General features: G+C 33.9%; 4 protein-coding genes and 1 long non-coding RNA gene across 24 annotated transcripts in view; 2 read left to right on the top strand and 3 right to left on the bottom strand.

The window, feature by feature from the left end:
* The first annotated feature begins 407 nt into the window (after positions 1 to 407).
* Ogg1 (8-oxoguanine DNA glycosylase) lies at positions 408 to 2171 on the top strand. The gene is made up of 3 exons (XM_070670209.1): positions 408 to 660; positions 812 to 1117; positions 1190 to 2171. The coding sequence occupies exons 1-3, from the start codon at positions 530 to 532 to the stop codon at positions 1776 to 1778; spliced, it is 1026 nt and encodes a 341-aa protein (XP_070526310.1). The 5' UTR covers positions 408 to 529; the 3' UTR covers positions 1779 to 2171.
* Positions 1834 to 3736, bottom strand: LOC139110415 (SPRY domain-containing SOCS box protein 3). The gene is made up of 5 exons (XM_070670212.1): positions 3137 to 3736; positions 2822 to 3027; positions 2490 to 2718; positions 2167 to 2394; positions 1834 to 2080 (listed from the first exon to the last, which is right to left on the bottom strand). The coding sequence occupies exons 1-5, from the start codon at positions 3177 to 3179 to the stop codon at positions 1974 to 1976; spliced, it is 813 nt and encodes a 270-aa protein (XP_070526313.1). The 5' UTR covers positions 3180 to 3736; the 3' UTR covers positions 1834 to 1973.
* A 485-nt stretch (positions 3737 to 4221) lies between these two features.
* LOC139110407 (repetitive organellar protein-like) lies at positions 4222 to 9895 on the bottom strand. The gene is made up of 6 exons (XM_070670181.1): positions 9431 to 9895; positions 8854 to 8969; positions 7680 to 8288; positions 5481 to 6398; positions 5097 to 5376; positions 4222 to 4905 (listed from the first exon to the last, which is right to left on the bottom strand). The coding sequence occupies exons 1-6, from the start codon at positions 9513 to 9515 to the stop codon at positions 4757 to 4759; spliced, it is 2157 nt and encodes a 718-aa protein (XP_070526282.1). The 5' UTR covers positions 9516 to 9895; the 3' UTR covers positions 4222 to 4756.
* A 5-nt stretch (positions 9896 to 9900) lies between these two features.
* Positions 9901 to 11324, top strand: LOC139110422 (uncharacterized). The gene is made up of 3 exons (XR_011546998.1): positions 9901 to 10301; positions 10369 to 10538; positions 10860 to 11324. It is a non-coding gene; the product is annotated as an uncharacterized lncRNA (long non-coding RNA).
* Positions 11325 to 12363: 1039 nt separating this feature from the next.
* Positions 12364 to 23741, bottom strand: part of LOC139110408 (CUGBP Elav-like family member 2) — a 396946-nt gene continuing 385568 nt past the window's right edge. For 14 of the 20 annotated variants that reach the window (XM_070670188.1, XM_070670186.1, XM_070670182.1 and 11 more), the window contains 3 exons: positions 23627 to 23674; positions 22581 to 22811; positions 12364 to 22464 (listed from right to left, as the gene is read on the bottom strand). In XM_070670188.1, coding sequence (XP_070526289.1) covers positions 22337 to 22464; positions 22581 to 22811; positions 23627 to 23674 — 407 coding nt within the window. In that variant the 3' untranslated portion in view covers positions 12364 to 22336. The remainder of the gene's footprint in view (positions 22465 to 22580; positions 22812 to 23626; positions 23675 to 23741) is intronic. The other 6 variants (XM_070670192.1, XM_070670194.1, XM_070670199.1 and 3 more) reach the window with 4 other exon arrangements.

Below are 23741 nucleotides of genomic sequence, written 5' to 3'. Positions count from 1 at the left end.
TATAAATAAAAATTTGCGTTCACTTTTAAATATTATTAGCGAACTATTAACGAGTTAACAGAAAAAGAATTTAAGAACTTTTTATTCATTAATTGTGAAACTTTTCGTAACATTCCAAAGATGTAAAAATATATAAGTATAACCAAAATATTTAAAATAGGTTTTAGAATTTGTAATGAAAAGTTATTACATATATTATATGTATTTATATTAGTTACATAAGCTTGTACAAGATAAATCTAGATTTGATTAAAATTAATAATATTACTTTTATTCTGTCGCCAATATATATTTAGATTTTAGATGAACGAGTTTTCTAAAATAGCCACGTGGTCGATCACACCTGTTCACAGTTACACATACGCGTGAAAGTGTCGCACGTGATATACTGGGATTTGTTTTTACAACAAGGAAAACTTTAATTTATTCCAGCATAAAACTTGGTTAAAAAAAAGAGGTACGCGTAGTGCAATACATGAAATGTTAAAGAGAAATAACATTCGAAGTTAGCGATATGTTAGTTATTTAAATGACCAAGCTTGCACGAGGTTATCTCAGAATGCAAAACACATGCGAGACGAGAAAGAAACAAGGCAGTATACCCTGTCTATTTACGGAACTGAATCTTGCTCTCACGTTGCATGGTGGCCAGAGTTTCAGGTGATAAAATTGAAAATTATTTTTATTGTAAATTAATTGGTACTTCTATAGGTAACTACACATGTAAATCAAAAAATGATATAGTTATCAATCTTAAAAATATAATGTAATTTTATTTTAAAATTGTGCTAACGACTATATTTTTTTTCAGATGGACCGCTTGTGATTCTGGATACAGAGGTGTCTTCAACAAATGCGTTTGGACTTTATCTCAAGACAAAAATCGTCTTTTATATACTGTTGAAGGACAGTTAAAGAATTCTGTCGATTATGACAGTATTTTATCTGAATATTTTAGACTATCGGTATCTCTAGAAAAACATTATAAAGAGTGGGCAAAAGCAGATCCACATTTTAAAAAATGTTTGGATGAAAATAATGCCGTTCGTATATTGAAGCAAGATGTTGTGGAGAATTTGTTCTCATTTATTTGTAGCTCTAATAATAACATATCAAGGTATTTATTATTTTTATATAAATGCATATTAAAAATGCACTTACATTGCTTACTAAACATTTCTTTTTTCAGGATATCAAATATGGTTGAAAAATTGTGTTTGTTGTTCGGTCGTAAAATATGTTCGATTGAAGACAAAGATTATTACGATTTTCCAACGATAGAAGTTTTAAAAGATAAAAATGTAGAAAGTATATTAAAAAGAGAAAAATTTGGCTATCGTGCTGCGTATATAGTTAATGCCGCAGAGCGTTTATCAGTATTAGGTGGAAAGGATTGGTTGCTAAAATTAGAAAGAAAAAATGTTTTATACCAAAATGCCAGAGAACAGCTGATGACTTTGCCAGGGATCGGTCCTAAAGTTGCCGATTGCATTTGTTTAATGTCTTTAGATCATTTAGATGCTATACCTGTTGATACTCATATTTTCCAAATAGCACAAGCAAATTATTTACCGCATTTAAAAAAACAAAAAACAGTTACCCCGAAAATTCATACCGAAGTAAGTAATTATTTAAGAGAATTGTGGGGTCCGTTAGCTGGATGGGCACAAGCTATTGTATTTTCTACAAAAATTAATATCAAATCTAAACCAATCGAAAAGAAAAAACGCAAAAATAACGATGACGAAACTGTAAAACAGGCAAAACGCTCAAAGTAACGCTTAATCATATTTTAAGAAATTATTTATTTCAGTCATACATAGTATATTGCTTTTTATTTTGTGAATTAAGTATATATTTCTATATATTATACAAAACGATTAATTTAATATAAAGCTGAATGCGCCTTATGAAATAGATTTTTTAATTTTTAGATTTAACATCTGTGTGAATAATTTATCACGAGTATATCGTTATAAACGTTTTTTCTTTTTCACGCCAAGTCCTACAAGGGCGTAATCAAAATCATCTAAAATAATATACTCGGCAGGAAACTCAAGGTCTTCTTCGTTCTCGCAATCTATTAATATATATTATATATTATAATTATTCGTTTATTTATAGATACCGTTAAAAATTATTCAAAATAAAATCTATCACAATTACCAACAGATCCTTGTAATATATCGGCAAAAATATTTTGAGTAAGATAACGCAAACCAGGAAACGTTTTTGAAAGATGTGCTTTCTGTGAGGGTGACAAAACTTTTAGACAAGTAGTTTGTAGAGTTACCGGTATTGAACAACTATAAGTTAACTGCATAATAGATTGAGCCATTGTAGAGCTTACTAATGGATAAAGTGTAACGTTATTTAATTTTGTGAAGGCCACACCTATAAGAAAAATCAAAATTAGATCTCTAAACGGATTATTTGATGACTGAAGGTTTATTTAGACAAATTTATCTAGATATGATCTTACTACTCACCCAATGGTTGTCTGTTGATGAAAAATTCTAATGTACCAACCCAGGTATCAAGATGGATCCCTACTAAGTTATCTTTATCAAATCTTTTCCCATATTTACATGTCTTACCATCATGTTGCAAATATCCTTTATATGAAAAACCCCAAGATTCTCGATCTCGTCCAAGGAGAGCACAATAATCATCACCTGCATTGTTAAGTTCTGCATATGCAGTTCCTACACCAACCATCTAATAAAAGGTAAAAAGCAAAAGTAATAAATTGGTATGTATTATAGAGAATTTATAATTAATACATAAGTAGATTCAGCACAGATTTCCAAAAAAAACTTACAACATCTGTGCCACAGATAGGAGTTGCCATTAAAATTTCCCAAAAATGATGCCTTCCTTTCTCCAATGGTTTGTTACCCTTTGCAACAGCTGTGCCAGTACTATATACAGGATGAAATATAACATTTAAATTATTATTCGACAACCTAACCGACGAGGTTGACAGTGTTTCATCCCATGTCCATTCATGCTTTGGGGATACAGCATCTGAAAGATAATGCATAATGGTAATTAATTTATTACTTTCAAATTTGTTTGTACTCTTCTAACAAAGGTTTATGCAACACTTCAATTCAACGTTTAAATAATAATTTACCATTTTCTGTCTTTGCACCTTGACTGTTTGTAGTTGAATCCATATTTTATAAATTATATTAGCTAATATGCCTTTTATTCGTTACATATTTTCATAGTCATCGATTAATATAAATTGCAATTTTGACAGATTCGCCAGTTCGTCTTCGTATTATTCACTATTATTTATATGAAAAATTGTTGCGTGATGTATTCATGTGGAAAATAAGAAATCACAAACGCGTTCTCGATAAGTGTTAGATACGTACATAAGTGCTGCACCTGCTCGCTGAAAGTTTAAGTATTGATTAACTGTAATCTGTTGGATTTAAAGATACAAATTAAGGGCTTTGTTTAGGGGTAAGAAATATTATTTAAATTTATTTCCAGTGAAAATTTAATGTAAAATAATTGGTGCGAGCAAGATTGCTCTCTGCGTTTAGCAAAGATGATTTTATTGCGCCTGTTTTTCTTCAGTCTCGTTACAATTATCAACGCTATAATGTCATCGATGTTTAAAATCTCAAAATTGCCAGTCGGGATAATTTCTCGATTTTTAATTTATTTTTTATTAGAGTAAAATGTAAAGTGCTGCAAGCATAACCTATTTCACTCTGGATTTTTCTATTTGTTGGCGGCTACCTGAGAGCCCAATTCGAAATCGCGACTTTCACGCGACACATGCAGAAGCTCGTCCGTGTGAAGCCAGCGCTTCAGGCTGAAAGCGCTGGCTTCACACGGACGAGCCTCTGCATGTGTACGCGTGGAAGCCGCGATTCCGAGTTGGGCTCTCTGTCTAGAGCTTCGTATCAGCCGGAACGTTATCTGACGAGCGCGACCAGCAGCTTAGTGGACGCTCGTCGCTGATTCTTTTACATTTAATTTCTCAAAATGTTCGTTTACAGCTCTCTAGCTCGTGATAGTCATTAATTTTGTCAATATTTAATTTCTCAAGTCGTTATATATTCGTCGGACCTAGTTCTGCTGTTCTTATTAGCTGAATTCTTTTACGCGACGTCGTATGCTTTAATTAAAAGGACGTGGAAACATGATAAAGAGAATTTTGTATCTCAGGCTATTTCAAATAAACTTTATTTTTTAAATTTTATATCTACATGTTAATGACCGAGGCTTTACAGTATAATATCGAAAATTACGAGTTGATTCCAGATGCACGCGGTATAAAACGAAACACATCGATCAAATTACTTAATTATATATTAATGTTATATAATCTGATTAGCAATGTCAATTTCACACTGCGCACTTAAACTTTTCTCAAGTTTATGACGATATAATGATTTTCTTCTCATTTGTAGATCGACTTTACATGTTAGGAAATTTATTATTAATATCGCAGTTACGAAACAATTTATGTTTATGCATATTACTACATATAAACCGCAAAGAATGATAAGTAAATGTAAGATACATATCAATTAATTTTAAATAACATGTTCGTAACTATCATCTTGTCTTCTTGCAAACAAAATATCTTATTTAAAGAAAAAAAAAAAAAATAAAAGAAAAGAAAAATAAAAAGTACAACGAAAAAGAATACTATACGAAAACGAGAAAACATTTTACAAATAAGAAAATTGAAAAACATAGATTTTAAGTTCTTATAAAAATATGAGATTAATCAGCGTTTCCTTTTCTTATTAGAATGTCCATCTTTAGTATTATTGGATGGAAACTGTTGTAAGTAATCTATTTCGGAATGTTTCTGTTGACTGATGGGTATAAAATTGCGAAATAATGAGGTAGAAGTGGTATCGGTATCTGCAGACCCTAAAGAAAACAAAAAGGTAGAAATAAAATTAAAAGAAAATAACCACATTTAATTAAAATAAAAAGAAAAATTGTTCGACAAACCAACAAGTGTATCTTACACAAATTAAATAAAATATAATCGCGATTAGATAGGATTTATCAAAAAGAAAAATATATCACCAAATTAAATTATGTAATACTGAACGTACCATATAAATGCTTTTGATCATTCCTATTTTTTATACAAAGACGAACATGTTCCTCATATTTCACTCCAATGTTCGTCTTAAACTTGCCGCATACATTACATTCCAATTCATCCATATCTTCGTTATTATCTTCTTTTCTACACGTTTCGAATTGCTCGCAATCAGCAGCATGATTCTCTATTTCATTATGTGAAAACAATTTATTGCATATAGGACAGCTCACATCCTTTATCAAAATAGATGCGTAATCGGGCAGAGCATCATTCTGTACATTAGACTCCTATAAATAAAAAAAGATTTACAAAAAAACAGTGACATCCTGTAAAATATTTAGGGGAAAATAGACGATGAAGAAAGTAATGTTTTTTTTTTTTAATAACTTACTTGATCTATCTTGGACGATTTAGCCTCGTTATCGGACAATAGTCGATGCTCCCGACTTCCATTTCTATTCTCTATTTTACGTAATTCCTTTTCCTTACATTGTTCATAGAATTTCAGTCTTTTTTTTTGGTTCTCCTCATCGCTTTCGTCTTCCTCCACCGCTGTTTTCATTTTTTTCGTTGTCTTATAAAGTGATAATTGCTTTTTCTTTAGTTTATATTGAATTTCTCTTGGTATAGGCGCCGGCTGAATTTTATTTATCTCAATTGTAACATTCTCTTCCTCGTCGTCGTTCCAATCTTCCGTCAGTTTACGGATTTCCTCTTCCGTCATTGTATTATTTTCTTTTTTATTTTTTATTTGTTTAATAACTTTATTCTCATTGACGTGCTGCGTCTTCACATTTAATTTCGACATGCCGGTCCCTCGTTTTTGTTTAGCCAGATTCAAACGCATTTTAGGATTAGGCGGTGTTATCATTTTAGAATGTGCTGTTAATTCAGGCGATATTCTTCCAACAAATTTTTTCATCTCATTTTCTTCAACATTTTCATCTCTTTCGTTGATTTGTTTTTGAGATAAATATTTAACACATTCATTATCAATATCAATGTCGATATTATCATTGGAGGAAGAGTGAACCGCGTTTGATGCTGTTTTCTGACTATGATTCGTAACACACGCTGCGTTACTCGATTTATGGTTCAATTGCGGTTTTTTCTTAACACGAACGAAGTCATGCCGACTTTCATCTTCATCCTCGGTAGAGCTGTCTCTGTACGAGTTAGTGATGAGAGTATTCGCTTTACGTTTACTAACTCGCTCGTAACCATCCCGATATATACATTTTGCTGTGCTCGGTTCAGTCTTAGTATCGGTTAAGAGTTTTTTATCCAAGCTACCATTAGCGGCATCAACCTACAGAAACAAGGATTAAAATCAGAATATGATCGAATAAAATAAACAACTAGTTTTCTTTTGTAGACAAATATAATTTATTCAAAAATGTTTTTTGCAGTTTACAACTTTATTCAATAATTATACGTATTATTCTTGTAAACACTCGTGTATATTATATATACACGCGCATGCATATGTACACACTCTCTCTCTCACACACACACACACACACCCACGCACGCAACCACGCACACATTATACATGTTTCCATATATATTTTTATAATATCGGTATATGTATAAAATATATAAAATGTGCACGCGCGTGTATGTATGCGCATGTATGAATATTTATATTATGTGTATATGCTCTTTTTGTTTGGTAAAAAATACCAGTAAATCACAAATGATTTTTTACGTATATATTTTGTTGCAAGTTAATGTATTAAAAGAAACCAATGCAATATGTAACAAGTAGTACATAGAAGTAATATGTACTTTAATAATATGAAGAGAGAAATAATATCTTATCCAATGATAATATTGCAATACAGATATAATACTTCATAAAAAAGAAAAAGAAAAAAAAACCCCACATTATAAAATTTTTATGAAATTAAATATCTTTTTTATCATAAGATAAATCTTTTTCATAACTAAACTTTGGCTTTGCTTTTAAGAAGACAAGTTGACACAAGTTAATGTAGATCTTCAAGCGCAATTTTTCACGGTTCAATAAAACACGATATATATAATATATATTTATTAATTGAAATATATCACAAAAATACTGTATTGTCATTTTACTTACTTTCAAATATAGAAAAATATTAATTTTTTGTTTAATTCACAATTTTATAAAATAAAAATCGATCAAAAACACACTGCAGCTCTTCTCTCAAGCAGAGTCGAAGTGTGTCGATTAAGTTACGATTAAATTCTATATTTAAAAAACGACGCGTATGGACTTACATCAAAAGTGTCAACCGTGTTCCTTGAAAAAAAAAAAGTTTTTATTATTATCTCAGAAGCTACAAATTAGTGCACTGATCGGTGAAATATTAAAAACTTGTGCAGAGAAAATTGTAATGTTTTTAAAAAGCTGAGTATACTTTCAATAATGTTACATGCAAGCAAATCTTATGTTTAAAAGAATTCCTGCATGTAAATTATCTGACAATACTGAATTGTGTAATAAATGCATCAAAAACGTGTACTAGATACATTTTTCAAAAAGCAGAGCACTTTACGTTCGTTAACGATATGAACGATACGGGAGGGATTGTAAGGAGGTACCCACCTGAATGGGTGACCCCCATTGAAATATTGTATTAATATTTGGGCGCCGCCAATCACACCACAAATCTGCCATGTCCTTCAAATGCTGGCTCATGCAGCATATTATGCGATCACACTGGTCAGACTTGTGTATGTTCTTGCAATGTTTAAACGGCGCACGTTCCTGAGCCAAAGGTCGACTTGGTTGTTTTAAAGGCACGTCATTTTTGTCGATGCTGATATCGAGTGGATTTAATCGCCATCTTTCCAGCTTCTGCATAATTTCATCTTGCGCACCCTGTGCCATTCTTTTCTCTGTTCCTGATTTCAGAGAGCCATATCGAGTCATAATGTGGGTAGAGTTGGTGTTGTCGTATGGTTTCTCGAATATCTCGTCACTGTCGGAACTGTTATGCCTGTGCATCGAGTTCCGTGCTTCGAAAAGTACTGGACATTCCGGACTGTTGATGTAATGTACAGTCTTAGATTCATGTGTGATTGGAGACATACGATTCTTGTATGAGTATGAAGGTCTTGGCATCTCTGAACACTCTTGTGAAGCTACCTTTTGTTGTGTATTTATGTTGGATATAATATCTGACAGGCACTCATTATCGGAATGTTGCGTCCTCTGAAAAGTTTTATAATCAATGACTTTATTATTCAATTTTTAAATTTCTATCATAACTAACATTATGAAAAATATTTCGTATTTAATAGCTTTTTCAGTTTCAAAAAAATAATATACAATTTGCAGATAACAATATCTGACAGAGAAAGTTTTATCATGAAAATCTTCTATGTCATATATATTGAGAAAATGCTAGCGATATATATGCCATATCATCGGTCAATAGAATATTAAATACAAGTTTTATTCAATAAATAAATAAATAATTTTTTAATGCACATTTTCTGATATATTTTTACTATGTTTCTGCTGCCATATAATGCCAAAAGATTGTGTTTGATAGTTATTAAGTTTATTTTGTCACATTATAATAGTATATTGTACCATATTTCTATTGTATTTTTGCTACCACATTATAATGGCACATCATGCAGAAACACAGCTCAAGCTCATTAATCAATAACAACTTAGTTAAATGGAATCTGTTTCAATTTCATAAGAAAATCTGTTGGCATACTACTGATATGCCACCAGCATATCACTGACTAGAATTAAAATTACAAACCTCTTGCACACTTTTATTATCAGAAGTGATATTTGCTGTATTCTGAGAATCATTGACAAACTCAAGTAATTCTTTCATTTCAGTATAACTATATCCTGGATCATATATTCCAATACCTATTGCACAATAAAATGTTAATTATTAACAATTATACATTTTCAACATCTGTTCAGTCAAGATAAAATGTTTTATTCTGCAAGTACTCAAGTGAAAATTAAACTTATGGATAAACAAATGTCTCTTTCATTTGTTATCTAAAACACATTTAATGTTTTTCTTATTGTAGGATTGCCAAGTCACAATTTTTAATTAACTGGAGCTCATAGGTAAAAAAAAACTGAACAATTTGCTTGCAATCCAGAGCATGCATATTATTATATATATTATTTCTACCAACATGGATTAACTTTAATCTTGATTTAACTTGTTTTTTATCTTTTAATTGCACATCTACATATGTTCTAATACTTAGAACATATACAGGGTATGTTTAATATTTTACAAAACGTTATAAAAAAACTAATCTCTTTTTGCTCCCAACTGCAACATAATTTTTACTGTAAACACATTTAATTACCCGTCAGCTTGCGTTTCATTTCCTCTTCTTCGAGTTTCCTCGCGATTGATCTCTCATTTATCTCTCGTTCCATGTCATCAGACATATTTCGCCGCAGGTAAAATGCAAATCGACCGAATTTGTTTCTTTGCCTCTTCTTCAATCTTTATCGATATATTCAAAGATACAATTTTACTCCAAACACAGAGTCATTTCCTTAACAAGATGTAATTAAATGAGAAGACTTCTCCAAGCGATTAAAAATACCTGACCCTCTCTTCGTCTTTATCACAGTATCACTTCATCTCGAGAAAGGGCTAAATACCTCTTTCTGCCAATTTATCCACACTTATCCAACTAGCAGAGAAGAAAAAATGCACGTTTCAAGCTTCGATTAATGTTATTCTGTTTCAGCTTGCTTGTATTTTTTTTTTTTTTTTATATTACAATGTAAAGATATATCGCAATAATAATTATCAGAAAGAATATAAACTTTCCTTTGCTTTCCTTTCTAAGGAAAATTAGAATATCTTAAATAACCTGAAATAACCTACGTAAGACGGGGTGCGTTCAAAAAACATAACTCGCTTAAGGCGTATCGCCATAGTTTTTTTCGTAACGACGTTATGTTACGTACGAACCTTGAAGCATCGAACGCCTGAGCGCACTCTGATAGTCGCGTATATGAGTAGACACGGTGGGCCATCTATAGAGTTTGTTTGCCGTGGTCGGCCTTTCCTGGCGGCGACTAACGGCGACGGCGGCAGCGGCTAAATTCGCTCCCTGGATCGTCATTCATTTAACGTGGAATAAGACAGAAAAGGGCCGCGTAAGTCTCTCCAGTACTTGCTAACGGATTTATTTCTCGTCTGGATCTACGCGTTTGTCCGAGGTACGTTAAGTGAGCGATAATTCAGTACGAATATAGAGACGCAAGTTGCGCTAAACCAATTTGATAGTAGAGTAGCGTCGCTCGGTGCTGATTTGACCAGAGAAGCACTCTCGCGCGGCACGGATTGGTCTAACGGAGCAGCTCTGCTTCGAAAAAGAGACGCTGGGTTCTATTCACGACGAAGAGACGCGGACGCGGCAGCGGAACGGATCGAGCTGGCTCGGATGATTTATCAAGGTACGTACGAGAGAGAAATTTGACAGAAACTCGTAGAAAAGTAAGATCGCGTCGTTCTTTTTTCATTTTCTCTGCTACGAAACCGACGACGCGTAAATCTGGCGCAGTTCGCCGCGTTCTTCTCGGCGTACGTACATTCATCGTCATTTCGTGCGACGACTCGTTTGTCGATATCGGGTTTTATTTATATAATATCGAACGGATCAAATTTTTACGATCGCGTCTCTTTCTTTCGATAAGTTCTCGCAACGTAGTAGCATTAACGTTGCGGGCGACATGAAGTATCGTACGTACGATTCTAATTAAGCTTTGTCGTTTCAGTGAAATTATTTGGATCTAAAAGGAAGCCGTGGCGGCCTGGTAGGCGTCGAGCAACGAGTAACGCAGCCTTGAGGTATCTCTTGCAGAATTATCGTAGCTGATTAATTTCGCCCGACTGCTCATCAGACCGGTAAGTCAGAAGTCACCACTTTAAACAATGAAAAAAAAAAAAGCGTGACGGTATTGAAATAGGAGCGTTTTGAAAATAATTGTGTGAAAAAAATATGGCCAGCAAGTACACTTGCTTTGAGAGATGCCACTTAAAGTCTGAAAAGTTAACTTGTATTTGAATTTATTTCGCCCTTATGGAAATGAATTAAGAGGGAGAGGATGCATTAATTTGTAGTACAAGATTTATTTCGAAAATACGATTTATTAACCTGCCGAACCTAAATTCTATGGCGCGCGCACTTACGCGCATTTACACGCCCTCATTTCGCTGCCGCACGTTCTCGCACACGCGATATATAAAATCTAAAAGTTTGCTATGTATATGTATACGTATGTATGTATGTATATTTGTATAGGTATGCGTAATAAGTATACGCACGCAAATACATACAGACATAGACACTGTGACTCGTAGATTTGCCTGATAAATGTTACGCTATCTTAAAAGTCCTGTTAATTACATTAGACTAAAATGTAGATGCGAGTTGCTCGACCGTGCACGATTATCACCGTCATCATCGTTACAATGATTACACATAATTCTGCAGGAAACCGATATAGTACATGAGGACATTCAACTTCATTTCACGATTCATTTTGCTCATTCTTTATTTATCCTAACTCGTTTCTCATAAAAAATGTATAAGATCTTGATCTTGATAGAAAAGAATATTTTACAGATTTTAGACTTTCAGTTTTTGTAAATGATAAAGAGTAAATTCATAAAAATAGGAACGTGATAATAATTTATATGAGAAAGATTAATCTTTAACTTCAAATGAATATCTCGCGATAAAGTGAAGTACGTAATCTTAGAATATTATCAATTTAATTACGCGAAATGACAAGTGCGTAAGTTTCAATCACTTGCAGTCTAGAAAAAACTCTCATTGTACAACTCGGACATAGAGAACGACACATATTTCAGTGATGGTTATCCTTAATTCTGATTAGCTGAGAAATTTTTTAATTGCAGACACGATTATCTGTTCACTTAAGTGTAATTCTTTACATCTAAACCAGTCACGAATTTACTAAAAAGCGAATCACGGATACAATGAATAACTAGTCGGCGGCTATCGATAACGAATTTCATCGTTATATCTCTTCTCCGTTAATGAATGCGATTTATAAAATCCAAAGAACCGTTTAAAGATACACCTCGGGATTAAAAAAAAAAAAAATAAAAATAAGAACATTAACGTATTAATTTTGTAATCTTTCTTTCTACACGTATAATTCAGTGTTTATTCTCTTATATGGACGTTGAACATTCACATATAAACAATAGTCTGCGCATAGAATATACAAAGTGGATTGTACGTAGTGAAAGTACTTTTCAGTAGGAAATTTATTGCAGATAGATAGGTTCCATATAGAAAATTAAATTAGGTCAATATTACTTAATGTAGAATGATATCAAAAGATTTTTCATCATCATATTTTTTTCTCTGACTTTGACACTTTTAGAATATCCAGTCATTATATATAGAAAATCGAATTCTAAGGTACCACCTTGCTATTAAATTAGATAATAGCTATTGTGTTTATAATTAAATGTGGCAGTTGGGTTTCAAGTTTTATTTGTCTGAGTGTTGCGTTTAATCTTATTACCAGCTGAAAATTATACGACCACATTTAACATTAAATGAAGCGCTAAGATACCATAATTGCCGTAATTAGCGTTAAGTGTTTCAAATATTCTGCACGTAGACTATGCGTAGACTTCCAAAAATTTTCTATACGCTCCCATGCACCTATCCGGAAATAATCGCCGACGCGTGTAGACAGTGGCGGAGTTTCGTTAAAGGCAGAAACGCACATCGTGGTCCGTCAAACGTTGCTATTTACAATAGTTACATAAATTCGTCTCTACAAGTTAAACACGTAACGTCACGACTGATATTTACACGATAAAAGTAACAAATTCAGCAGCTAGGTTGTTGATACAATTCTTTCGTTCTCTATACCTAATCCTTTAAGAAGCGTTAACACAGATAAATATTTCTAAGAAAGAGAATTAATTTGAGAAACAATCTGCATTTTTCTGTATTTGCGACGTACATGACCGTTTAACGACGGACACGTAGTGATAAAAATTAGGATTGCAGTTCTGCTTCTTTGATTTTTGCAATTACGTGGTACAATATAAAATATTGATGCACCGTAATATAAATTTAAAGAGTTTATTACAATTGATGTCTCGAATCTGACCATCGGTCTTCTTCGCGCCACTGTAAACACACGTACTCTCCACAGAAATTATAACAAACGATACAGTAACTCACTCGGGATTTTGCTGCGTACAAAAAATATTCTTATAGACTAGATACGGCCTATGTACAATCTACATACTAATTCGTCGAATGATTGTTGCTGGTGTGCGTGCGGATTCTGCATAAAACTCGTATGCTATCTGGTAAGAGCAGCAAAAGAAAGCTCACAACTAGTGTGTACTCATGTAATCGAAGGCTTGATACATAAAAAAGATTATTAATATAAAGAAAGAGATCCTACAAAATTAATTGTACAACTTAAATACTTTTCATATTTTTTATTTTATTTTGTTTTATTTTTCTTTTTATATAAATTTCTTTTACTCTTATTTTGTACTTTACAAATGTTGGTAACAACAGTTACAACTTTCGCACCGCTGTTAATATGTCTTGGCACGTAATCTTCTACAACGAAAAATAATTTTCTAAAAATATAAACGTTCATAGACTTTTTTATGTCAAGTCCTCAATGTACGAGTGTTGAGTGTTGGATTCAGATTGCATTCCAATTTGAAGTAATACTGTTTTCAACGTCGACATGAGTGCAGATAGGAACTTAATGAGCATTGCACATACATACATATTAACTTAATTAACATATGTGTATTAAAAAATAAAATTGACAATGATCTTATATTTAATTTGAAAGTCGCAGAATTAAAGTAACTGTTAGAGCAATTATTAGGACTTCATATCTATTTATCCGTATTAATGACTGATGACTTTGATGATTTATATACAAAACTTACATAACGTGTAAAAATTATGGTTAAAAGTGATATTTCCTGTTAGTTTTTCTCTGATTAAATCAGTCGTTTCAATCAGTCACTCAGATATACTTTTACTTCTTGTGTTTTAAAATAAAGAACATTTTTTTTTAAGTTAGAAAAGTTTACATTGAATAACATTTTAATAGTCATTTATTTTGGGTTTATTTGGAAAATTTTATTTTATTTAATATTTAATAGATGTCGAATCTCATTAAAAATTTATTTTTTTTAATTAAATTATTATACTAATGGATTTATTTGCAAAACAAGCGTGAACGTAAAGAAATAAAAACTTCTAAGATATATAAATTACTTTAAATATAAAATTTAATTATTCGTATACAATTGTTTTATCAGTCGCTATAGTAGTGTCATTAGTTATTTTTGGAGCACGCAGTACACATACAGTTATGTACAATGCAAAAAATATATAAAGCTTTTCGCTAAAGCGATGGTCAAAAACCGAAGGCGATTGAGGAATCGGGATTACGGGAATGGTAGTAAAGCGAAGAAAAAAAAATTAAAACAACAAAATAAATATATATATTGTTATTTTCAACATACGCCACATGCTGATCGCATTGTAAATTAAGCGAAACAGAAAAGAAAATATATAAGTATATTTAACAATACGCGCCGACAATCTCCGCGGTTTTGCCACCAGCCGTTCAAGATTGAATAGTATTTAGCTATCAAGAAAAAAAAAAAAAAGAAAGAAAGAAAAGAATAGAGAAATGAAAAATTAAACAAAAAGTGCAAGAAATAGAATAAACGTGGTGCGGCGACAGAAGGCGAATATCGTCGTATACGCAACATTCACACGTATACATCCGTATATTCTCCATACTCTGTACATACACAAAGACTTATACATAAAAAAAAAGAAACGTACACTTTTAATGCCCGAATACAAATGCGCGTCCGTGTGTGCCACGTACAAAATCGCGCGTACGCGAAAAACTGCCAATGTGAAATAATTACAACGTTAAGTTCCAATATTCTATTCGCATTTGTGATTCTTCGATTATTAACAATTAAATTGATCTAATTAAAAGAGTGGAATTTAATCGGAACATCTCGATGATATTCGTGACAAAAATTAAAAAATAATCAATCACTGATCATAAATATTTGAAACGCTGACTAAACTTCGAAGTCTGATTATATTATTTTTGAATGACCATTTTTGTTGCATTAAAATCTGGATTTTATATTGAAGCACGATTCATCATCTCGTTAATTCCGACACTCAATTCCTATCTTTTAATAAAACAGGCATACATTTTGTACCAGAGGAGAGAAACGCGGTGGACGAACAAATTGAAACAGAACAAAACTTCGGTTCGGCATGTGAAATAAAAATAAAGTAGCACGACAGATTGTTAACGACGCAAGTACAATATACTCAACAGTATAACAGTAATTTTACGAGGTAATAGCTGAAAACATTTAAAAACAAAAACGTATTCTATCAACAAATTAAGATTACAAAAATTAAGTAATAGTAATTCGGACAGAAGTCGTACTTTTAATACGTTGAAAATGTTGGGCAATGGTCACGGATCACCGAATCGATCGGCTCAAATACGTAAGAAAAGAAAAAGCTTCACAAGCTTACTAATACAACGCAAAATTCGTTTAGTAGACATTTATCAGAAAACAATATAAGCATGATTACTTTTTAGTTACATAAAACAAATTATAGTGCCAGAAACATTTACTCATCTATTAATTTTTTTTAAGACACAAAATTTGTGTATCTTTTAAAAAAAAAAAAATATATATACTTAATACAATCTGTTACGGAAATTTGCACGGAAAATTGCAAGTAAATTCAATTATCTTGACAAGCAAACGCAAATAATACGTAAAACGTTATAATTCACTTTCGTCAATTAATTTGAATTATTTTTAAATAACCAACGTAAAAATAAACGTAAAAATAAATCATTTATCGTAAGTACATTATTCCGTATTATCCGTAATATATACTTAATTTGAAAATAATTATTTTAATAAGTGATCCTTATTTGACCCTATTTTGATTTTAATGACACACGATTTATTTTTATAATGAATTAACTTCTCGTATACTAGCGTCCTATGAAAACGGACATAAAAGTACTTAAATAAATCTGATCATGATCTAATCTAATAGTCTGCCATTGCAACATTAGATTCACGAGCGATTGATATTAGCAACGATAATAGGCGAGAACTGCAATCGCTGTCGCACGCAAAATGCTAATAATAATACATATAAAAGTAATAGAAATAACAGTCATTACATTAATAATAAATGCCAATGGTATCGCCATCATTGGCAGGAGTACTGATAATATAAATGTATAATACTAGTAACAAAGTAATAATAACCATATAATGATGCTAGTAGCAGAATAATTAAGTAAGAATAAGAATTTTCCCTTACAATACTAGTAATAATCAAACTGAAACAACAGATATAATTAGTAAAGATGAACAGCAATAATAATAGCCATAATTAACGTAGCATTGTCAACGTGCGTGCTGAAGAACAATGATGATAATGACACGAACGTAAAAACGATTTTTTTCAATCGCTAAACAATATTTGTGACTAGGCTCTATTTGTATATACGCACAAGACTAATGTGTACGCGTGCTCGTTTCCTACCGTTAGTTAATCGATGTAAATCAGTGTTAATCGTCCACGTATAATTTAAGTATTATTGTCAAATTATTCCAGCCTGTAATTTATATTTTACATGCAATTTTAAAACTATTGTACATTTTTCAACAGCTTGCCACACATATCAAGAAAGCTAGGAGATTGATTTGCCTGTTGTTACCATAAACTTTTAACACTGATTTTAATTAGCCGTTAGAGTGGTGTAGGTACATCAATTAATTAGACACATCTTTGGTAATCCGGAGCGCGACGTTCTTTACTCAAAAACAATCGCAAGTGTTAGACAAAATTATTTGTTTTGCACACATTTTACCTCGTAATGATGCTCCGTTTATTTGGTCTGATGCACGTGTGCATATTAATTTTGTTGGTTACAAAACAGAGTTACGTACACTTAATCATAAATAGATAATGCCACTTATTAATTGAGTGCACACAAACTTGTTTTGCTATATAGACAAGACTATGCGAGAAAAAACAAATTAAAGAATATATATTTTACTAAAACTGGAAGTATGAACTGCGATTACGAAAGGTGACACGACAATAGTAAAAATAAAAGACATTAACATTTTTAATACGCGTGCATTTAACTCATAATTCTTGTTTCAAATGCATTTTTCAATAGAATAAAATAAAATTTTCAAGTACGAATCATATATGAGAGAAGAAATCTATTGATTTAGCTTCTACAAAACGTTAATTTTTATTATGCAATGTAATTCAATTAATGTGTTCGATTTTAAAATGTCTCACATTTTCTCGTTAAATTAACACCCACCAATACATTTTTACATTCAGACTAGAGTACTTAAAATGATTTCATTTTTATTCACTAACCCTGTATATATATTATATGTTCTTGTACAATCTTGATTTGTTTCGTTCGAATATAATTATCGCACAGCTTCGTCGTGCAACCAATTTTCGCAGTGTTCGTCCAGTTAAAAATATTGATACCAACAGTTTTATCACGTGTTTCCGCAAATATTCCATTTTTAATTTTACCATTTATATATCATTTGCATTATAAAGTAAGATAAAGAAATCTTTAATCAAAGTCAATTGCATTAACTGCAATATTAATAGTGATACGTTTATCTTTTCTTGATTGTAAAAATTAAAATATATTAGACGTAATGCAAAGTATTACATAAAATCATACTTTTTTTTGTTAATTATTTGAAACCAACAAAATAGGTTTGCGATTTAATTTTTAGAAAGATTAATTACTCGAATCAATTCATGTAATGCCATAAATCTATGTGAGTGAATATTTTCGATTCAACTGCAAAATAATTTCGCAATTTATATAGCAATTCTTTTTTTTATTTAATAGTATATCACTTTGATAAGACTTTTAATTTGTTAAATCGATCCGGATGATACGTCCGATCGATTTTACGTAATTTACACAAAGACCTAACATTAATCGCAAAACGTGCAGCAATTCATGAATCCGACGAAAAAGACGATGCAAGTGTGCGGTCGGGAAACTGGTTCGATATTAAAATTTGTTAAAAAATTTGTCACATCTCACGTACTTGTCTATACACGCGAAGTGTCGTTACAGAATGGGTGCACGAATGTGTGACGCCTGATTTGTGATTCCTGAGTGACCCGGTTCAGTTTGAAACCACGGTCCCCTGTACGTTACAATCTTATCACAAAGTCTTACTACAAAATGTCTCTTATATTCGTTTCTTCGCTGTCTAGCGGGTTTTAATTTGCTTAATTCTTTGTATCCGTTTCGTTTTTGGTATATTTGCACGATTTAAGCCTAAGAAATCGCACGCGCATCGGTCCCGCACGACCATTGTTCGTCCGTTTGCATTTCCCTTTCCAGCCTCCGTCTCTCGTGCTTCTTCATACACACACATTTATCTCGTCTACACGACCAGCTTGTCGCGATACATACACACGTATATGCATACGCGTTTATATATATGTATATATATACATATATATAAATAGGCGCTGCGAAACGTTGACAGCGATCCCGATAATAGAGCCGATAAAAATAGTTCTCAGTCGACAATTCGATTTATAAATATGTATTTATAACTATGTATAAGAAAAATTTCTCATGCGACTCGCGCATCGCAATCTTCTTTTCTCATTTGTTCTCTCGCGTGTTCTTTAGCGTCGTTTACCGTTCTTTAACAAGCCAGTTTTTTCGCGCTCTCAACGCACGCAACACACCACACACACGTACACATATATGCGTACATACATATATGTATAATATATTTATATATTTGTACACACACGAGGGGAGGAGATTGGACAGACAATTAACATAACGCATCAGCTTTGCTCGAGGAACCCAGGTCGGTCGTCGGTGCATCGTCCTCCTTACTGTCCCGCTTTCTCGGCCCTCTTCATCGTGCTCCTCTGCATTTCGTGCGTACTTTTTCGGTCGCGACTCTTTTTTTTTGTTTTTTTATTTCGCCCAGCGTCGTGAACTCTCTTGCGTGCCCGAGGTTCGTCCAGTGTTTTATACGTGCAGGTGCTATCGAGAGGATGTGCAACCGTTCGAGAGCCGGCGGGGCAATCCTCTCGGTGCAGCCGCCAAGTATCGAACAATGCCGTGACTTCGTGGGTAGGCGTGTACGGGCGCGCGAAAGGCCGTAGGGGGATGAAATGAAGAAATAGAGACGAAGTCGGCAAGACGGAGAATCTTACGGCAGAAATGAGAGCGCGGATGTTGTTCTTTGTACGGGCACTGACAGATACAGATAGACTGATCGAGAAACTGACCGGGGAATCGTGACCGATCGATCAACGGGTCGAGCGAATGACCGATACCGATTCGACTGACTGAGACTGACATGGCACGGCGACTCCGATCGAGAGTACACGGTCACAACGTCACAGGCCACCTGCTGGCACACAAACAAACACACGGACATGTTAGTCACCACCACACACCAGATATGAAGGTTCATCCCCGAGCAAACGCGCGCAGGTGACGAATCTTGAGGCCTCGCGAAAGTCTATCGCGTCTAAATGTCTCTGCGGATGCTGGATAGCAACAAGAACGAGTTCCACAAACGTATAATTTGTTTCGTTGTTACTACCCGCCGCAAATACATTCAAAAGATAAAAAAAACTATATAATTTCAGTGTCTTGAAACATAGTTACGGTAATTTAATTGTTCGCGGGACCTCCGTACGACACCGTGCGTCGTTAACGCGGGTACTTTGCCGAATCGTCCTTTTCAAACACGAGCAACGAGCGTCCACTTTACTCAGCTTGACAGACAGTCACAAGGAAAGAGAAACAAAGTGTTTAACAGTGCATCAGTGAAAACTCGTTGCTAATGCAACGCAATCAGCGAAGCTCGTCAATCATTTCCAGATTCAGATTACACATAACAACATAGTGGTAGTCGTTCATTCAATTAGACATCAGTCCGTAACAGTTTTATGACAAATAGGGACTTCTTGAACGTCAATTAGGTTTACATCGTGATGGAAATAATTGATTCGCTCACCGCCTGCGACGATCGGTTGCGGTCCCTCCCTCCCTCCCTCCCCAAAAAAATCACATAGCAATGTTAGTATTACTAACTAATAAAGCGTCGTAGCGTGATTAACCATAGAAAACTTAGTGATATTATTATCACGTGAGAAACGTAATCGAATTCTGTGCTTCTCGAACAACAAACGAAAGAGATACACGCGGTATAACAGCTGCTGACATAATTACAATGAGTGAGAATAGATCTTTGTGTCGATCGCTCGTATCTGCCGGCTTAATTTTATCAACTCAAACTACTGTGGTTATTGCTATAAAAAAAAAAACAAGATAGAGAAGTTAAGAAATGGAAAGAAATAAATTACAAAAAATACAGAAAGAATTTAAAAAAAAAAAAAAAAAGAAGAGAGAGAGAAAGAGAGAAAAGTCAAATCGTCAAATGGTTATACGAGATACGGACTCGAACGCTGCGTGAAAATTCAAAGCAAACTAGTCTTACTCTCCTAAGGGAAAAGCTACGTTGTTAGTGAACTTCACGTACGTAATTTCACTTTGTGCAACAGTAAGTTAGCACAGAAAGCTTTACTGGCAGCCTTTGCAACGAAATGTAGTTTGATTGCATCATCCGGGAACGTGCCGCCAGGCTTACACCTTCGAGATTCGAAGAGACGAACATATTTTCGAGACCTTGCGATGAGTACGCGCGGATATTAAGGGCGAATATTCGAAAAACCCATGTTATATCATCTAGCGTGCACGCACTTAGCGATGAATGTGGCTGTTCCCATTTTCACGTTTGCATTATGTGTGTTTTTTGTGTGTCTGTGCTAGATAAACCGAATCCAGAATTAAAGAATACGCTAAATGTACGTGCCTTTTAAATTGATTTCTGTATAGAATCTAATATAATTTTTATCTAGACGTGAACTTTAATTAAAATCAAGTCAAATTTAAATTTGAATATTCTTTACACGTCTCTTTATAAATAGAAAAGTCTTTAAAATCGCTGACCACTTTAGCTGTAATGCTGAATTTCACCGATTATAATTTTTGCGAAGACGAGAAATTAAAAGATTTGAAACGGATAGATGTACAATCACGAAGCTTTTACATGCATATTTCTTTGTCTTTTACGAAAGCGTAATCAAATATTCACATATTTCTTGCATGCAAAAGCCCTTTTAACGAGAATAAACAATATATGTATATTTGACAAATATTTTTCTAAATCTGAAATGAGCGAAGATCTCTTCAACACAAAAAAAAAACAACTATAATTTAATTTCTAAAAGGATTAATCGCGCATGATTATAATTAATCCTGATTACATCTCGTCGAATTACTAAATCTATTTTTACTTGTACGAGATCTAAAAATATCGGTTGTAATTTTTAAAACCAATGATCGCAAGATTACGAAATCAAATGACGCGATATAACAAAGATCTATTACTGATTCGTTAATCCTACTTTGTCTCTCGTTAAAATTACTGAAATGGATTATTGAGAAAAGCAGGACCTCTATATTTAACTCATTGGCACTGGAAAAATTAACAGATGTGATACGACATACAATCGCGACGTGGCACGAACGTGAACAGAATAGACAGACTGTTGGATTAAAAAAATGTACTGAATATGTTCACACATGGGACCGGCAGGTAGAAAAGAGAAGACAGTTCGGCGGGACAGTTTCGCACAAGCGACACGTTAAAGAGTAAATTACGTTCCTGCACCTCGGAAGAAAAGTCAGTCCGACGGCGACAAGAGAGTCTTCTGGATTATCACAGCCTTGTTTCGATAGGACGGCGAAGGTGTCGAGCGGCAACGTCTCTTCTTCGGCGTCTGAGAACGCTCGACCGTAGCCCGTTAACTCGCTACCTTCGTAGAAAATACTGCTTGACTAGAAAGTACCGTGGAATCTCTGCCACCTAATGCTTTCGCATATCTACCTAGACCTATCGCTAGACGCGGTACCGCTGCGGAATCGTCATCAACCATCGCGGTTGTTAATTAAATGCGCGAGCGCCGTCCCGACTAAGGACGCCGTCGAGCCAAGGTGTCCGAGAAGTCCTTGGGTATCTACCTACGAACGTTCTGTGACGTCAGCTAGTACGGCTTGGAGGCGTCCTTGGATCGTTTCAACTGGACCTTCAGTCGCTTCATGCCAATTTGAAAACCGTGCATCGTTTGGATTGCCGCTTGCGCGCTCGATGCGTTGTCATACGATACGAAACCTAAAACGACATAGTAAAAAATGCAGCATACGTAGATTTTTCTTCGCGCACGTGTTGTATCATATGGCACTAATCGCGAAGCGTAACTTCTGCGCTTCTTTGCCGATTTTACTTACCAAAGCATTTACTCATGTGCGTGTGCTTATCTATGAAAACTTTGGCGGATATGACGTTGCCGAAGGGCGAAAAGGTAGAAATTAGGTCCGTGTCACTAAATTCCTGCGGCAGATGGTAGATGAAGAGGTTGCAGCCTTCAGGGCCCTCGATCTGCTTGTCCGTGCTGGTGAACTTGGTTTTCTGTGCCGCCGCCGCCGCAGCGGCCGCAGCCGCCGTGAATGCGGGGAACCCTGAAATTCGAACACGTTGATAATACTCGCACTATGTTATCGCGCTATGCAACTTTAGCCGCGTATAGTACTTCCAAGTGATGTAAATCTCACATAAAAATTCTTTGCCCGAGAGAACGCTACTTAAAGTAATCTTTGCATCTAAAATCGGATTTTAATTGCAGGCCAATTATTTCTCGACAATTTGATTTATATCACTTCGTAATGAATAGTTTTAGTTATCAATGCAGTTCTATACATTGACTTGACGCGTCCCAACACACAGAGACACGCCAAACAGGTTCGATTGACTGTGAATCTACTTGAATCATTTCAATCTATTCTAAAAGTATCTAAAAATACAAGCATATAAGCGCATTATATAAAAATAATATCAGAAATAATTAAATATCTAATAAATAAAACGGGGAAATAATTAATTGAATATCCAGTGATCTAAAAAAAAAATTGTACACTATTATAAGACAAGATACGAGATAATTTTAAAAGCTTTATAATATTTGCAACCGCGACACTATACACATACGTTATTAATTCAATTTTCACGAGTATATATTGTGCGCTGGCATGTATGGATATTCCAACAGGCACATGCAAACCCATCAGTTCTTTTTTTCGTTCAAGCACTCATCTGGCCCACTTCCGGATAATTTAATTAAATCATAAATTAATTGCGGTATCTCGTAGCGTCAATCAGATTACTTTAAATGCCGCATAGCGGAGTACAATTCAAAAGTCAACCACATGAGCGACTCGATATCGAAACGATTCACATCAGGGATTAAGATTCAGGCAGTCTACTCATTATTACTCACTATGCAACTCTTTCTTTTCCACGGTCACCGTCGTCTTTCCAATGAGAGCTTTAATGCGCACAGTTTACTTATTAGAAAGTGACCTTTAGCGTAATCACGCGAATACGGAAAGGCA

This window comes from Cardiocondyla obscurior, linkage group LG20 (assembly GCF_019399895.1).
Source record: "Cardiocondyla obscurior isolate alpha-2009 linkage group LG20, Cobs3.1, whole genome shotgun sequence".
NCBI lineage: Eukaryota > Metazoa > Arthropoda > Insecta > Hymenoptera > Formicidae > Cardiocondyla > Cardiocondyla obscurior.
Note: the sequence above shows the minus strand (reverse complement) of the source record. Positions and strands in the feature narration are given on the sequence as shown.